Source organism: Calidris pugnax, unplaced genomic scaffold (assembly GCF_001431845.1).
Source record: "Calidris pugnax isolate Ruff unplaced genomic scaffold, ASM143184v1 scaffold41, whole genome shotgun sequence".
In the NCBI taxonomy this organism is placed as follows: domain Eukaryota; kingdom Metazoa; phylum Chordata; class Aves; order Charadriiformes; family Scolopacidae; genus Calidris; species Calidris pugnax.
Window position 1 is genome coordinate 4773925 of NW_015094509.1, and position 19093 is coordinate 4793017.

General features: G+C 37.8%; 1 protein-coding gene across 1 annotated transcript in view; it reads right to left on the bottom strand.

Annotated features, from left to right (window-relative positions):
* Nucleotides 1-16358, bottom strand: part of CNGB3 (cyclic nucleotide gated channel beta 3) — a 159208-nt gene extending 142850 nt beyond the window's left edge. The window contains exon 1 of the mRNA XM_014965200.1: nt 16337-16358. Coding sequence (XP_014820686.1) covers nt 16337-16358 — 22 coding nt within the window. The remainder of the gene's footprint in view (nt 1-16336) is intronic.
* Nucleotides 16359-19093: the final 2735 nt, after the last annotated feature.

Sequence of the window (19093 nt, forward strand, 5' to 3'; positions counted from 1 at the left end):
ATCAGATAATACATGATCCCTGATGTGTTGTAAGTGTGAGCTGTGTTTAAAAAAAAAAACAAAAACCAAAAACTCCCTCCCTTCTTCCATTGCTGCTTCTGGCAGCATGTGTCCAGTATTTCCCTTGAGTTAGATCCAGTGACAGAAATTTAGCCCACCACTAAAAGAATAAACCCAATCCAAACAAAAAAAAAAAATTAGTTTTCCATTAGGCTGGGTTGCTGGAGTGACTCATCCTGCAGCTGGGGATTAGTTCCATCTGATGCAAGGGAGTGGAACAGCAGCTGAGGCTGGGGAAGGGACCACCCCGGTCAGTGACAGCTCATGGTTTCTCCAAACATGTTGTCATGTTCTGGAAGAAGCAATTTCCCCCTCCAGCCCACTTTCCTCCCCTCCTGTCAGCATGAACATCTGTGTAGCGATGACGTGGAGCTGAAGAACTGACCTGTGGCATGGATAAAGTTCACCAAATAGTGATGCAAACATATATTTCCATAAGGGAAACAATAATGCAGAGCAGGCTTTAGTGGTCAGGATTAAAGTGAGGCTGCTTTTCACAGCAGGGATGCTTGCTTGAAGTGCATGCAAAGCTCTAGATTTAGGATGCAGCTCTAAGGCCTCTTAATCTAATCTAAAACACGTCTTCTGCACTCATGTTGCATATTCCAGTTCTCTCCTTTACATCTGGGCCAGCATTTTTGTGGTTCTTCTCCAAGTTCAGAGAAGTAGAACCATACAATCATCTAGGTTGGAAGGGACTTTCAAGATCATCTAGTCTAACCATCAACCCAACTCTGACAAAAAAAAAAAAAACCCAACTCTGACTAAACCATGTCCCCCAGCACCATGTCAACCCGTCTTTTGAACATCTCTAGGGATGGTGCCTCAACCCCCTCCCTGGGCAGCCCATTCCAATGGCTGAGAACCCTTTCAGTGTAAAAATTTTCCCTAATATCCAACCTGAACCTCCCCTGGTGCAACTTGAGGCCATTTCCTCTTGTCCCATTGGCTGTGACTTGGGAGAAGAGGCTGAAATTCAACTCTCCACACCCTCCTTTCAGGGAGTTGTAGAGAGCAACAAGGTCTCCCCTCAGCCTCCTTTTCTCCAGGCTGAACACCCCCAGCTCCCTCAGCTTCTCACAAGACTTGGTCTCCAGACCCCTCACCAGCTTCGTTGCCCTTCTCTGGAGCCGCTCCAGCCCCTCCATGTCTTTTTTGTGATAAGGGGCCCCAAACTGGACACAGTACTCAAGTGGGGCCTCACCAGTGCCCAGTACAGGGGGACGATCTGGTCAAAAACTAAATCCATTTAAAAATGACTGGTTTCTGACCGTATGACTTCTCAAATCCCCTCATTGCTTTATTAGGCGAATAACAATGGAAACAGAAGAAACTCTGGTTATGGTAGCCCTGATTTTAGATCCATTCGGGTAGCTAGTGAATCTCACCCTTAAATATATCTACTGTGGGCCGATGCAAGTAAGAAACAACACTAAGCTGGTGCTTCCCTGCTGTCCCAAGTGTGAACAGCCACATAACTTCAGTAGTTTTCATTGTGGAAAGAAAGAACACTGTGGCTAGTTCTTTCCCTTTTAGTGTTTCTCTTTTTCAGACACTTAGAATTTTAGCCCTTGTCTTGTTGGTTGGCAATAATAAAGCTGGAACAATGTTAATTGTCCCTCTGCTATTTCCAAGTCTATCACAGTGAAAGAAATCAGTGATCAGAATCTACATCAGTGGAAGAAATAATTTTTCTCCCTGGTATGATTTCCTTGTGCAGCCAAAGATAGGGTATAGAAATGGGTTTCCTGATAAAGACAACGATCAAAAGAATGTTTCTATAATAATTGCATCTGTGAAAAGCCATTTGTCTATTACTAAAAGGAGGCTTTTTTTTTTTTAATTGTTTGAATTAGTTCTGGGCAAATTTGTGTAGCTCATTTTGGAGGGGATATGGACTCATCAATCGACTGTGAAAATATTCAGTTTGAGCTTTCAGCAGATGATACGGTTATAAATTCTCTTGCCTTTTCAATCTCCCAGAGAGTTTCAGACCCTCTGAGAGAAAATAAGGAAAAAAAAAAAAATAAAAGCCTTTTGACTCCCACCAGTTAAAGATTTTAGGTATGAGGATGATGGATCTGAAGATCATCATCTTTCTGTAGTATGATGATACAAGGTTTTTTCAAGGATAAGCCTCCAAAGAATGAGTCCCAGGAGTAATGTGAGCTGGGAGTCCAGGCTCTGGACCTGGTGGCTGCAACAAGGAGGACGGGTCAGGCTGGGGCTCAGAAATCCTTGGTGGCCAGGGAAGATGGTAATGTGTTGTCTTTGGTGGCATGTGTGCCTGTTGCTGGTAGATGATGCTAAACAGTCCCAGAGAACTGAGGGAGGCTTCCCCTTAGTGATTCTCGTTTTGCTGTCTGTGGGCTGATGCCTTTTATTGCTTTTCCTTTTCTCTCTTAAAGCTCCTGTTGAGATTTTCCTGTCCTTTTTGTACGTTAGGGAGAAAGATACAACAGAGATTGGTGAGGATGGACCACGTGCATGGTGCAGATTGAAGGCTGAGGCAGAGTTGCAGATGGGATTCAGGTTCAAAGGCAAATTAGGGGTAGGAAAGAGCTTCCTATTTAAGAAAATGTCATTTATGCCTGCCATTCCGATGCAGGGCTGTTTTAACAATGTTAGGGGACTGTGTCATGGACCAGTTTTTCCAAGCACATGAACCTTGACATACACTGCACTGGTCTAGCCACATACTTACGGATAGACCTGGGCAAATCTTTCAAACCTGGGATTGGAAAGTTTAGATGTTTTTTTCAGGGATAAACATTAAAAAAAAAAGAAAAAAAGGTTGTATTTAAAAATTGCTAAATGCTTAAAATTGCTTCCTTTGGTCCAAAATGACTTGTTTTGTTTTGTGATTATATATTATATTATATCACATTTTAACCTTTGTTTTAACTTTCTTTCCTGTTTCAAACAAAAATGTCACTTTGAGGAAAAACATGCAAGATAAAGTTTTGACTTGAAATTCGAGCTCACGCAGAAAATTGTGACTATAATTACATTATACTTTTATTTATTTTCCCCCCACTGAAACTGTTACCTAATTTAAATTCAAATTAATGATTCATCTGGGATCTCTGAAGCTCCATATTTTTTTTGTTCCAGCAAAATCCAGTATTTTCTTCAGTGTTTTATACTGCTCTTTAGATAATTCCTGAGGCACAGATATGTAACTGCGGAAAAGCAGAATGTTCTCCACCCTGTTTCATCCTTGTTCCAGGAAAAAATGGCATTTGTGAGAATGTAGCTGGGAAACTTCTCTCCCAGTTTCTTTCCTAAGTGACCTTGCTGCAGATTTCTCTTTATGGAGTGGTGAAAATAGGCTTTGCATGTGCAATCTTTGCAATAACAAAAACAAACGCTTTGTTCCATGGTTTGATGAATTGATTCACAATCAGCATAACGTGCAATGAAAAATTATGAATTATGCTGATCAATCTTATAAGTTCATCCAGTTGTCTCACCGAGAGCTTGAGGTTTTGTGTTTTATTCTCTTCTGTTACAATCTAAACCAAACATGTTCTCTAAAGATGAAGAATCTCCAGAGCTTTCTTGGTGCTGTTCTAGTTAAAAAAAAATGAATTGCATTGTACTTTTACTGTGGGCTCTTGGACCTTCGCTCATCTAAATTTGGTATCACATTCCCAACTCTAGCATGTGGACAGATCTATTGAAGTTAATGGTAAGGAGCTCTTCAGTTGTTCATTGTTGACCTGCTTCTGCTCCTTTCCTAATTTCAGCTGAAGTTAAGTGAGATTATGCTAAGCATTTCTGGAATTCCTTCCTTTCAAAGGAATCAAAGAGATAGCTTGAGACAGTGATGTTTAATAAAATTGCACTTATTATTTAAAAAAAAAAAATCATCATGTGAAAATTCTACTGAATATTTGTGTTTTTTTAACTCTAGTGAACAGAAAGATGAATAATAACTTCAGGATTTCACGCTGTGTATTTTTCCCTTTGATCTTACAGTATTACTTAACTGTGATATTTGTGCCTTTTTCTTTTGGATTCCTTTGGTAAATGAATATATATAAAGTTTTTAAAAATTGCTTCAGTGGAGCTAGTAGAAAGGGAATTACACAAAACCCTTCTGTCTCCCAAAAAACAATGCCCTTTAAACAGCTAATTATTTTCATGTTTGTGGGCATCCCCTACATTAAGACTTTTCTGAACTCCCACAGTTCTAGATTGTCTTGGTTTCTGACCTCCCAAGTAAAAAATCCAGTGGAAATCCAATGTCAAAACACTTCTCCTTGATCTCTCTGAAAAGGCCCTTTCCAGTCATAGTTTCAAATTCCTCAGCTGCAAATCTATTAATTACACAACAGATAATTAGGTCCATATAAAAGCTGCAAAAAATCCCAAACTTTGAAACCACCTCAGAACAGCAACAGAGGCCAGATCTCTCTGCAAATTAGCTAATAATAGTAAAGAATTATAACATAGGATATTCAAGCATATTCTTTATTACTATCTGGAAAAAACCACCCAACATTCTAAGTATTGTCTCTTTGGCACTTTCATAGTTACAGAAAAAAAATCCTTTCTTTTAGTTTTTCGTTTATTTTTTTTTTCTCAAATTTTAAGGACAGATTTTAAAATGTCCCAGGATGCTTGAAAGTACCACTGAAGGGTCTGGCTTTGCCTTGTGTACACCCTCCCTTCAGGTATCTGTACACATAGATGAGACCTGCCCCGAGCCTTCTCCTCTCCCAGGCTGAACAGTCTTAGCCCTCTCAGCCTTTTCTCACAGGGCAGGTGCTCCAGACCCTTAATCATTTTCATGGCCCTTTTTGGGACTCTCTCCAGTATGTCCATGTTTCTCATACTGGAGAGCTTAGAACTGGATGCAGCACTCCAAACGTGGTCTCACCAGTGCTGGCCTGAGGGACAGGATTGTCCTCCCTCCACCTGCTGGTGATATTTTATCTAATGTAGCCCAGGAAATCATTTGCTGCCTTTGCCGTGAGGGCCCCTTGCTGGCTCATGTTCAAGTTGGTGTCCACCAAGGCTCCCAGGTCCTTCTCTGCCAAGCTGTTTTCCAGATGAGTGGCCCCAGCATATATCGGTGCATGGGGTTGTCCCTTGCCAGGAGCAGGGCTTTACACTTCTCCGTGTTCAAATTCATGAGGTTCTCCAGATGTTGAGGTCATTCCGCTTTACGTAGCTAATACCATCCTTTTGTTCCTCCTTTGAAAACCTATCTCCTCACCTGATGTAATATGAATGATGAGATTATTTTTGCTTCTCTTGAAGCCTGAATCAGAGTACTCTTGTGCAGTCATGATCAGGGTCTTAGTCTGTAGCCAAATGTTTCTTTTTCATATGTCAATTGTGGATATTTAAAAAGTAAGTCTTGGTTTGATTTCCTGCTAATTCTAGGATATTTTGTATATTTATTGAAACTATCTATATATAACAGTTTGCTAAGGCAAATTGGCATAATTTTTTATGTCTAATGTCTTTCTGTCTAATAGGAACTCCATAAGAACAAGCAATAATGGTTTTAAAAAAATCTTTTTCTAGATAAATATTGCGCTGATATCTGAATGAATGTATTCTGGATTACCATAAGGTCATGTGTGTTGGAACGAAGATAAAATCTAATTTCTGTTTTAAAATGGGATCAGTTTATCAGCGTTATGTGAAAACTATTGTGAGCCTCATTTATTTTATTTCTATAGCTCAACCAAATTACATTGCTTTCCTTAACGTCCTATTTTAACAACAGTGATGTTGGGAATAGATGCAGATATTTGCAGAACTAATAAGGGAATTAATTTTTCTGAAGGCTTTAGGAAGCTTGTTTATTTCAAAGCATTTTATGGAGCTGCTTTTGGAAATGCTCTTTCAATTTTTTATTCTGAAAGGAAGTCCTAGTCTTCTAAATTCACCTTTCCAATTTTGATAAAAAAGTGCCAATTGGGCTCTTTAACCTTTGCTTCTAAGATATATTAAATGCTTGCTTATGGTTGAACATAAGTAATGTTATCAGGAATTTATAGTAGTTACCACTGTTGGTGATGCTGAAGTGGAAGTTTTTTAAACATTAGAATCTTTAACATGGCTAGAAAGAAAAAAAGTACAATCTTAAACCTTGCCAGTGGCCTAATAAATTCAATAAAAGTCCAAATAATGTATAGAAAATGAAGTAATGAAAACCTTTTTTTGTGCCATCTCCTACATTCCTACTCAGAATTAATCTATGTTAGCTTTTCCCCTGAACCCTGTAGAAATCCTGTCTCATACATCCCAACAAGGAGAATGACTCTTCAATACATCAACATGGATGGATTATTTTTCCTCCCATTTCCATTTCCTTTTTTTTTTTTTTTTTTTGAAATGGATGTGATTTTCTAGAGGGTACTGATTTTTGACTAAACTTTTTTGCTCGCGTGTTTATATTTCTAAGCTTTTACACCCATGAATCTGTGTGTCAGAGTCTAGTCCCTGAGTCATTAATAATTGCTTTTTAAAATATTGGAGAACTTTGTTGGTTTTTTTCTTAATACCCCCCCCCTCCCCCAAAAAAAACCCCAAACCAAACAGAAAAAAACCACCAAACCCTGCAAAACCCAAAGCCTGTGGAAAAACCAGGGGAGGTAGCTCAGCGTCTTTATGAGCAAAGGATAAAAATGATATTTCACACATTTTTGAATTGTTATTCTGGATGAGCTTAATAGCTTGAGACACCAGAATGTTCAGTACAGAGTCATTCTGAAGAGCACCATCCAAAAATCACAGTCGTTCCCACAGCCCAGGCGGCAGTCAGCTGTTCCCACAGGGTGTATAAGCAAAACCTTTCCATGTCAGCAAAGTCTTTAGATCAAATTTCACTTCTCCCAAAGTTATCTGACACCATCGCTGCAAAAAATCTTACATAACTGAGAGTGAGTTTGTGCATGTAGTGCTGTAATTTGTGTCTTCAGGAAAAGCACGTAAAACCTCAATGCACAAAAACAAAAGCACAGTGGAAAAAATAGAAGTATTTGAAAGGAGAACATCTTCCTGTGGCTTTCCTCTATCAAAATAAAGCTACATCTAAACTGCCCATGCAAAGGTTTGTAGTATAGAGGTGAGGATCCAGAACATTGGATCATGTAATTCTCATGAGCCTGTACTGACACCAAAAGAACTGGAAGGTGACTGAAGGAGGGAGATGAACGAAGGCATTTGAGTTATCTAAGAAATAAGTTCTGGACATACTTCTCTCCACCTCCCCCCTCCCTCACACATCTTCTCTCCCCCGCCTCCCGCCCCCCATCTCTTCCATAAAACTTGCCAATCGCAACTTATATCCTGTAGAAATTTTAAAAAGCTGTAGAAGCTGTTCCTTACCCAAATTGGACCTCCTCCTAACATATGCATGCCATGTGGCTCAAGTGACTATGACGTGCTAATTTCTAAAAGGGGATGAAAGGTAGTACTTTGTCTACTTTTGTAATTTACTTGCACTGCTTGGATCTCCTTTGTGCAAGGTCTGTTTCTGGCCCCTACGAATTGGATGTTTCTTAATCAAGTTATTTTCCTACAACACAAGATCACTTTGCAGTGATCCTTTAGCCCTTAAAACTGTTTTCTATTTGCTGAAGTAATTTTTTACTGAAGTCATATTGTACATTCATAAGAATAATAAAGATTAACGCCACAAATCATACAAACCTAGCTGATCCCACTGTTTGAAATTCTATTAGAGGCTTGATATTGTCATTATGAGTAATGCTGCTGGAGCTGTGGCTTCAAGATGATGGATCATAGAATCATAGAGTACTTTGAATTGGAAGGGACCTTTGAAGTTCACCCCCTGCAATGAGCAGGGATATCTTTAAGTAGATCAGGTTGCTCAGAGCCCCATCCAACCTAACATTGAAGGTTCTCAGGGATGGGGCATCTGCCACCTCTCTGGGCAACCTGTTCCAGTGTTTCACCACCCTCATTTCAGAAAAATTTCATCCTTTTGTCTAGTCTGTTTCTTCCCTCTTTTAGTTTAAAGCTCTTACCCCTTGTCCTATTATAATAGGCCCTACTACAAAAATTGTCCCAATCTTTCTTATAAGCCCCCTTCAGGTACTGGAAGGCTGCTACAGGTTCTCCCTAGAGCTTTCTCTTCTTGAGGCTGAACAACCGCAGCTGCCTCAGCCTGTCCTCATAGGAGAGATGTTCCATCTTTCTGACCGTTTTTGTGGCCCTCTTCTGGACCTGCTCCAACAGGTCTTCCCTGTGTTGAGAACTCCAGAGCTGGATGCAGTACTCCAGGTAGGGTCAGAGTGAATTTCAGGTATTTCAGAGGGAATCGTTGAAAGAGCAACAGTTCACAAGCTCACAGTAGAAGTCGCTACTTCCTCACCATTACCAGTTTTTTGTTTTGTTTTTTTAATCATCTGGGCAGATACTTCTTCATAGAATCATAGAATCGCCCAGGCCGGAAGGGACCTCCAAAGCTCATCTAGTCTGACCCCCCCGCAGTCAGCAGGGACACCCCCAACTAGACCAGGTTGCCCAGGGCCTCATCGAGCCTCACCTTGAATATCTCCAGGGATGGATCCTCAACCACCTCCCTGGGCAACCTGTTCCAGTGCTCCACCACCCTCACAGTGAAGAACCCTCTCCTCATCTCCAGTCTAAATCTGTTCCCCTCCAGCTTGAAGCCATTGCCCCTCGTCCTGTCACTGCAGGCCTTTCTAAACAGGTTCTCCCCAGCCTTCCTGTAGCTCCCTTCAGGTACTGGAAGGCTGCTATTAGGTCTCCCCGGAGCCTCCTCTTCGTAGACCCAACAGACATCATGACATTTTGCCAAAATACAAATATGAATTCTTAATTCTTTTTTGTTATTTCTCTGATGCTGTATTTGCTCTGTTAGGCAGGATTCGGATTGGGGCAAATGAGAGGCTGGTGGGTGGTACACCTCACCGCATGAAATTACGGAGAGCAGTATCGCGGTATTTTTGAACAGTCTTTTCAATTTAGAAAACTTACATTGACCTATGCTTTGTATCACTTTCTTTTGAAGGTTAATATTACTCTTTCAATTTTTGGGCTACTTCATTACCGTACTAGTTACAAGTTTTCATTAACAGCACTGTTCTATAAATAATGTCGTGTTAGCGAAGCACATATCAAATTTGTTGTTGGACTTTCTCATAATTTATCCTCAGCTGTGCAAATTGCATGGAGTAGCTGTTAAATTTATTCATTTATCAGAATTGATGCACAAAGTTACTTTTTTATCTAATGTAAATCAAAGTAAGTCCATCAAATTAAATGGAACTAAAGCCAATCTGAAGACTTATTTATCTTCACAATCTTGTATAATATATATATTGCCTCCTGGATGCTAATAGGAAAAAAAAATAAAATGTTATAACTTTTACTTAATACTTATAACTCATTACTAAGCAAATTCTGGATCATGTGTATCTACTCTGCAGAATGCAATATGAATTTGTCTTTCTTTGTAAAGAAGTTTCCATTCTGGTATCACCTGAATTCTAGGGAAATTTGTGTCACTTTCTAACTTGCCGTTCCTTATATCACATTATACTTCTTACAGATGCTTTATTTTTCATCTTTAGTTTCAGTATCAGTTTGCGTAGGGATATGAAATGAAACATCCAGATCTGAGTATTCAACAGACTTTGGTCTGAATACATTAAGCTTGAAACAAACTTAATCATTTTGGACTATAAGTACTCTTTTGAAAATAGGAAGCACTGAAAATGAAAATATGAACCACCATTACTCGAGCAGTAATGACTTCTCAAGTGTGAAAAAAACAACCCTGAAACAGTAAGTGTGTGATTGGTGTCCATTTCTGTATTGTGCTGTTATTCTGAAACTTCTTAATGGCAAGAGAAATGTCATTCATGCTTACAGTTTCCATTCCAAATATTTGGGAAGAAGAATCCAACCAGCATGCTTATCTCTGAATTGCAAGCTTCTTTCCTTGCTTTTTCAGGTGCCAAAAATTCCAGCTGCCCAATATCCTACTGTGAAAATCTTCAATTTCCCCTGGCAGCTTTTGTGAAGCAGCAAACGTTATCATTATGAAAACCTTGTAGTAGATCTTAAGTTGAAATACCAGGGACTAATCTAAAACCAACTGAGTAGGAGTTTAGGGGTTTATTGCTGGCTTGATTATTCATGCTCAAACTTGCTTAAGGAGAATCCTTTTTGCCTTAACAGACCTGAGATTTCTGTGAAGTTTAGAAGAGTTGTAGATTTGGGAAGCCTCAATGGCACAGTCTTGGCTGCAAGTGATTCTCTTTAGGAATAAGCAACAACAGAACCCAATGTGAGGTTTCTGGCTCCAGGAATGTTAGGAATCAGAGAATCTACCAAAGTTCTCAGCTCAGGTAATAACTTCAGGAACACTTGCAATGACAAGGATACAGAAGTAGGTGTGGAGGGGTGCTTTGTCTCTTGTTTGGTTGCTTTCTGTTATTTATGGACTCCTTGCATAGGGATTTCTCTCCAATGACTGTGCTCATCAGGTTTCTGTGCACACAGGACTCCAATTCTGAGCCTCTTATGAGCTATTTGAACTGAATAGAAAATGTTTTTTATGACTGAAATAAACAGAACTGTTTCCACCATCAAATGTACAACATCTGATTGCAGAAAGGCTCTTTGTAGTACTTGTTCATGTGCTTAAAACCCCAGCATTTTATTTTATTCTCTGGTACTCTCTGTCTCTCTTTGATTCTCAAATAATGTTTTGAAATGCATGAACTTTGGACATATGATGGCACTGTTGTGCCTAAACTAACTCTGTTTAGTGATTACATGCCCCTTGCCACGTGTGGTTTTGTTGTTCAGAAAAAAACAACCCTAAGAAAACTCCAGAAAGTAGTCTTTATAGTCCTTTAATGAAAGCTTTTCTCAATAGTTCATCTATTTTCACCCCATCAATGACTTCCAACCTCATTTATCGACCAACTATTTGATCTCTTTTAATTTTTTAATATTGACTGTCATTTCAGGCACGTTTTTTTTTTTTTTTCTCTTGTGTTTTCAAAAGTGTGGGATGAAGTATTTGATACATTTTGTGTTTTTTTTTTTTTCCTTTTTGTGACTATTTACTATCAGTATAACTTATTTCTGGCAACTCATGGAGGCTGCTTCCAAAGTCAGTGTTCCTAAGTGGGTATTTAGCAGAACTCTGGGCCTCCAAGTATGTGTGCACATCCCAGTGAGTCTTTTGTAGCCCCTGGGGCCCCGTAAAACTTTTATTCTAGTCACTCAAGGATGATAATAGAGGTATATCCTGCAGGAAGCCAGATAGAAGGCTTCCTTCCTCCTGTACAGGAGCAATAAACGGGACACCAAAGGTCAAGGGATCTAGGAAGGTCAAGTGACGGGAAGCTGAGTGCTTTCATTTTCTAGCTAGCTGAAGCTGGCAAAGTTTGACTGCATTGTTTTTGCTTCAGAATTCTGGTTTGAAAAGAAAAGCTAGCTGAAAAGGCAAAGCTTGCAGATTCATGGTTCTCGGAAACTTTTGCTCTGTTGTGAGTCAGTTCGTCTGACCTCTGGTTTGCAGTGTCAACAGAACAGACACGGATGACTCAGTTTGCAGCACTTTTCTGGGTGTTTCCTTCCAGGGAAACAAGAGGCAGGTAGAAATAGAGCTCCTCTCCCCTTTAGTTGGCTCATTAATTGCATACAAAGCTCTCTTTTTTTTTTTTTTTTTTTTTTATTTTTTTTTTTACCCTACGAATTTAATACCTGTCACCCTCTAGATTTCCCTACTGTTTCAGGTATCTATAACTTCCCTATATTCTTTCAGTTCTTTCCCTAGGGCATGTAAACCTGCAGTGTATGTCTGCCTTACAGGTTGTTGCTGGAATGGCCAGATCCAGTAGGGTTGCATTTGTATCTGTAACCACTGGAGTGTCATTTTCTGGCCAATAGGTGTTTTATCTGGTATCTAATTGCTTGGCTGGAAGACAACGCAAGCGATTACTCTTATAGAGCTATTCTGGAATTGCAGCATGAAACAGGTATGAGTAAAAGCTGCTCAGGAAGGGGGTTAAAGTTACAGAGGTCTACGAAGCGAAAAAGGGTCAGCAACCTTTTGATTTTGAAAGATGCCAGAGAACAGGAAGCATAAGTAGAAAAATGGCTTGTGAGTGAAGTGATCCTTCCACCCTTCCCAGCTAAGATACTGTGTCTGTTGTTGAGTGCTGTGGTTGAAGGAAGGGACATTTGTGACTTTTGTCTCAAAACCCTGCAGCCAGAGTGATGACAGAGGTAGAAAACTTGACTTATGACTACAATAGAAAAACCTCTTGGTTGTTTAGAGAAGACTGACAGAAAAATATAAATAAATGGATTTTGCAAAAAGGGTAAGGTCTACATGCTTTGGTTTCTGTTTCTTCGGTGGATAATGAACCAGTTAGAATTATGGCATACACTCCCCTCTTTTCATTTGCATTTTTGGATTGTGCCCGTATTCAGCCAGTGCCACCTGCTTGGCCCTCCAGTTCTGGTTGCAACCAGGTGTGACAGAAGTAGCTGTAGGTGTGTGATTCTCTGAGAAAACAAACTGAAACGGAGGGAAAATTACCTAGCAGCTTCTGAGCAACTGCATCAAAAATTCTCAATGAAGAACAAGGACAGATGCCTTTCGGGAGCTGCCGTGATAGGAGAAAAACAGTCCCCAATGGACAGTCCCTTCGAGCAGGAGCTTGTGCTTGTGCTGATCACTTTTATCGTGCAGCTGAGTGGCAGGAAGCAAAGGCGACACATCTCAAGTTCAGCTGCACCAAATATAGTAGTTCTTCCTCTGTATGAAACCATTTTCCAGTTTCTTTAATGTTCAGTTTTCCTTTTCTTTTTTTTTTTTAATCTAATATAGTACAGCATCTTACGTCATCATGACCTTTAATAAGCGGTAGTGTGCTCTCTGTACAGCAGAGATTTACTTCAATCTTTACTCCCTGAAATATTTTTATTGCAACAATGACTTCTATTTTGGATAGGAAATCCCCACCCTACAAAAGAACCCCCAAACACCTGCTGTTGAATTACACCACTTCTTTGAGAATTATTATTTATTTTTTTTATCTGTGTGAATGCTGTTTTTTCCTCTGTTTCACTGTGGAGTTAGATTTGTGTATGTGTATTGTGGATGCATTGTGTCCTGTATTTTAAGACTATGTCTGAGCAGGGTGCACTAGATTCGTTTCTCAGATACGTGCTGGCAACATTCCTAAATGCATTTGATTTGATATTTAAACTCCTGCAGCTCCTATGAAGTTGAAAGTAGACAATTTGCTGTCTTCACATTTTTTCTTACTGAGACGTCTCTCATTTTTCAATATGCTTCAAACTTTAAAATTTCATTAAGTGCAAAAAAACTATTTTAGTCTTCTATTTCCTCTGTGGAGGGTATATTCTTGTTACTCGGATGATGCAGTTAAGCCCTTGCTTTTTAACAACACAGTAATTTAGGTTTTAAGACCTTCTTTCCTCACTTCTCTGTTTCTGCTTCATTCAAAAAACAACTTAATGGTGCAGAAATGGAAGAGTTAACTCTTCATTAAGAGTTAAACCTGAATAAGTGGACTTCTTTTCCTAGGCTTCCCAGATGTGTCAAGTCAAGGGCTCCGCTGTGGAGTATGTAGTACTTACTTTGATTTAAGTTGTTTCCTTATATTGTGTCCGGGCTCTGAGTGAGGGTTCACAGTCACGTTTCCAGTATTTCTTTCCATTCAGGTTATACTCTTTGATAATCATTTTAAAATGTGTGGAAATGTACCTTCATCTCTCCATGATGTTTTTCTACTTACCTGGTGAAAAAGAACACTAACGAGTTTCCTGTGGCTTTTAGACATTAGTTATGTTAGTTAGACACAAATTGCCCAAATAATCTTGATATAGTAGCTTCTATCTCTTTTTCTCAACAATCCTGTGTTTCACAAAAATGTATTGCAGTGAAAATTATGATGGTTTGGCTGAACAATTTGAACAGAAAGCTTTTTCTAATTCTTTCTAAACATGCCAGGTTACCATGTCAGTATGGAACTGCTCAGTTCATTAAAAAATGTGAAGAAAAATATATCTGTAACTATCAAATTATTAAATCTCCTTCCAGCTAAATATTGCTTTTCTATTTGGAACCATCATATTGTACTATAACTGAATGAAATGTGTGGTTCTACGCTCAGCCTAGTTTCCCAAATCCGTATGGGAATGATCTCTGTGCCTTTTGGTTCCTCATGATAACTGTTAAATCTGTCAGCCAATCTCAGTTTAATTTATTACACAGGTCGTCAGAAAGACATGAAATTTCTACATTTCTATTTCTCTTCTCTTGTCTTCCCTTCAGTTGTCATACCACGTCAGAAAATGCAAATTTTGGGGGCAAAAAATAACTGTTTATTTATGTGGTATTCTATTTGATCTTTTGCTGTTTGGCAGAGGAATAATGACCACGATATTCTATAAAGACCATAATATTCTGAGGCTGAGATTTTAAGCAAATAACTAGTTATTTTGGGGTGCGTACACTGAAACAGACTTTTGAAAATCACAATATTCAGAGAAAACTGAATATCAGTCTTCTGGTAGCCAGTCCATGACAAATGTAACATTTAGAATCAGTAGAAGCAATCTAAAAATCTTAGTCAACATTTCTAGAAATGTATTTCTATGGAAATATATAGAATTGATCCTTGTAACATTTTCTAAAACCTTTTTATAAGGCAAGTCTTCAATTTTTCCAGGATCAGAGCTGTTACCAGGCAGGAGTTCTCTCAGGATTATTCTTTCCTATTTGCACGATTAAATTCCTGATACCATGAGATACAAATGATTGCAAAAAGTCTGGGATGGGTTTTGATTTTTAATTTTAGGGACCTACTCTGTCATGAATATCTTTCATGAATGTTTTAGGTAATGCAAATAACAGCAATAGGATTTAACTTTTACTTGTCTCTTACTGCTTGATGATAGGAGATTCTGGGGAATTATTCACAGCAGAATTAGGTCTTTAATATTCCTTATTAGAATCTTCTGAGTAAATCTGTAGTCTTTTTACATCTGATCATTATTCATAATTTTACTCTATCTGTGAAGCTAGGTCTAAGATGTACATTTTTTGATGCAACTGATCTTCCTGTGCTAGATATTTTTTGTTAGATATTCTAAAAAGACTCAGAATGATGACTGTTTCTTGATAGTTTTTCCAATTTTTAAACCTATTGATTTATACATTTTTCCTAAATGCTGTTTTTCTAGTTTTATGTCATGTGAAGAATAGAGTAGAAATCTCATGTTTATTGCAAATTTCTATTTCAAAGGTGTCTTTGAAGGTTTTGTAATCATAAAGATAAAAGAATAAATAACCCAACTTGCCCTATTAATGTACTGCTCAGTAGTAGATTTGCTTGTTCCAGTAAAAGAATAAACACACTGCCTATTTTTCAATTAAGGCTGATTAGCTAAATAATATTAGAAGAATGGCTTAGATAATGGAAAAAAAAAATAATTTTTGATGGGGTAGCTGAAGCTTGAATAAGAATTCGGGCTAATTGCAGCAGTGGACAGCTGACTAACATCTTGGTATTGTATCTGATGCTTCTGCATAATTATCTTCAAAACTCAATAATGTGACTGTACTAAATGAAATTCATAAACTGCAGAGCCGATATAGGTCTGTGATCTGTCAAGTTCATGGTGGTTTGGGGATTTCATCGTTAAAGGACACAAACCAAATTATTGTAAAAACAACGAGGAAACAAAGTGAAAGAAGCTCTTAATGTTCAGTTGGAGATGCAGTCTGGTGGTAAATCTGACAACTCAAAAAGCTCTTTAAGTACAACTGATTTTGAGAGCTAAAGACAACTGGAATTTGCCATTTAAAAGAACACATTTTGTAAATAACAAGCCCCCAAACAACTTATTTTTCTTTTCTAAGTAAAATATGCTATTGCATTATATAGTGTAAACTATTGAAAATATATTTAAAACCCGTTTTCAGCTTAGTCCTTTCCTAATAAGCAAAACTAGCAGGTATCTTTCAGAAAAATAATCCAGCCTCCCTAAATATGGTTCCCCAGTTCAGCATAATTCCAAAATGCCTTCTTGCTTTTAAGAATGTTGACGATTTACATGTCCTCAGTTACACATTTCGTTGGGGACCTGCCTGGACCAGGGGCCAGCTGAGGTCTGGCTGTAGAGTCTTCTGTAGGCCGTTAAAGGCAGCTGAAGGGAGTGCAGTGCAGGTTCAATTCAATGGTTTCTTGAGAAGCAAAATTCCAAGTACCTGTTGGTTCCCCGTACGACATCGTTCAGCTCGCAGGCTTACGTACTGGGAAAAAGATTTTTCCTTATTCTTCTGGTTTGGATGATTTGATAAACATGCAATTTTAAATAAGCTGATAATAGTCATTTTGTGACTGCAGTCAACTGAACATTTTTGTGTTCATTTAGTTTGTTTAATGCAATTCTGTAATTGATTGTTATGTGTCAAAATATTGTGTTTCACTTTGAAATGTTCAAAAATGCAGTCACTAAAAACTTTTATAACTATTTATGCAAACACCTTAATAAAAAAGTAAATTTTGTTAGTCAAATTTTAGTTCAAGGATCACATTAACATTTTAACCATCATTTGTTACAGTCATGAATAACAAGCAGTTTTAATTACACAGTGAGTTGGAATACTTAACTACTGTCTTAATTAGTGAACATATTTTGTTAGTGTTACCTGATGTCTGATACTCTTAAAAAAAAAAAAAATCAGAGTAAAACTGTTTGATTTCATTCTTTTTTAGATGTTTGGTTTTCTGCTCCCAGCTAGCTAGCTCTATTCTTATTTGGTCAAATTAATTACTGCATCAAAAGTTTAAACCACAAGGAGTCAATACGCTTTGTTGCGTATTTACGGTCACTCTCAAAATAATTTCTTGCAAAAGCATAAAGATAATGAAATCCTAAGGACTTCCCAGTAAAAACCTCTGAAAATATCATAAGCATAAAGCATAACTTCCTGTAAATATTTATTTATTTAAAGTTAAGAGGCAATTTTTGCAGTTTTCATCCTCCTTTCTTTGGTGGGTTTTTTTTTTTGTTTGGTTAGTTGTTTTTTTTTTTTAGTTGGTTTTGTTCCTGGCTAAGAAAGAATGCTAATTTTACAGACTGGAAGCAATTCATTTTAGTGCAGAAAAGAGCCCAAAGGCCTGCTATACATGTCTTAAATCCCACCCTTGTCTTCCTGTGAGTGATTAATGGGACAGTGAGACATACACCTTCTCCAGGTGGTTCCTATCGAAAGTGTATTCACCCTTAACAGGTGATCCTATGTTGTTAGTCATAAACAAAATCAATGTTTTTTTTGTTCTGGCACTTCTCTAGTCTTGTCCCTAAGCACTTGAAAAGGGGGATGAGCATGTAGTTTCTGTTTGTTTTCTGTGTTAGCCTGTTACAGAATGATAGAAAAATAAGCCAGGGAAAGACCTTAAGAAGTCATGTAGTTCATTGCAGATGTCAGGATTTAAGTATATTTACATGATACCACAGCATGTATAACCTTTTCCTAAAAACCTCAAAGAGATATCAGAGTGCCTGTAGAATACCTATGGGTATGTTTCAGGGAGGGAAAAATATCCATGCTATCTTACAGAAATCTTTTTTACTACAAATTATGCTGATTCCATTTCATTCTACTTCCAGACACTTGGAAAACAATTGTTTGTCCTTCTCTTAATGACAGCCACTTAGTTATCAGAAGATTGTTATCAATGTCCTTCCTTCCTCAGTCTTCTCTTCTTTAGACTAAACAAAATCCTTCAATTTCCTTAGCGGTCATTCTTCTAAAACTCTAATTATTCCTGTAACCTCCATCATGGAATCTTTCCAATTTGCTTTTTTCTGTTTTAAAACCCCAGAACTGGATTATAACCCTCAGTTGTGCTCTGTAACACTATTACTTTACTACCAACTCTCCATTATATTTTTGGCCATTTTATTTCTTCTTCAGTTTCAAGTACATGGAATTCCTGAATTTCAAATTGTGAATTTCATATTCTAAAAGATTAGCACTGTTCTACCTGCATCTTTCCAGACTCCAAACTTGCTATTCAGAGTGTTCTGCTTAATTTTGTTTAGTATTCTCTTGACTCTAGAACTGCAGTCATAACTGAGTTACTAATAATTTTAAGACAAAATCTCCGCCACGTCTATGTGTATATTTAAGTGAAGGAAAAAAAGGGAGAGACTCACACTTCTCTTGTCTGCACGAAGTTGAACCTGGCAGAAGTCAAAGCAGATGAAAAGCTTTACATAGCATCTTCAGAGAGTAAAAAGAGCAAAGAGCTGTTTTGTAATTTTATTTTTATGTTTCTAAGCCTAAGAGGCTTCTTGACAAATAAAAAACATAGTCCACAATATTCATATCTCACTTGCATAATTTTATGAGGCATTTATTCTTATTTTGTTCTCCAAATATGTATTTGAAACCATAATTTTCAAAATGTGAAGCATCCAGATTGAAAATTTTGGCTTGAAAGATGTATTTTCAACTTTGTTCCATATTTAAATGACAGCATAAGGCTCTGTTATTGTATGGGAGTTTTGTTGCGTGATATGTACTTTTTTCCCTGTTTTTAAAAAAGTTTCATATTTGCACACTTATCTTTCAGAGCACTGTTTTTTTCTTTTTATTTTCTTTTCTGAATTTTCTACTCTTAGTACAAAAAATTAGACTAGGAAATAACGCTCTTGTGATCAGATCTCTAAGGCTGATGAAGTAGTATCATGTTTTCATGAAAGGTCACATGGTTTCCTTATCCAGTAGAGCTTTCTGGTATTTTGTTTTTCTAACGTGGACTTTTCTGTGTCCTTCTCTTCCGTATTAGCATATAGTAAACACAAATCAAGATCTATTTAATGTATGACCCCTTTGTTATTGGTGGGTTTTACATTATATTAATATTTAATATTCAGATTAATTTATTGTACTTAGAAGTTTAGTGCTGATATATGTATTTGAGCTAGTCTCTCCAAGCTTCATTTGTAGTCA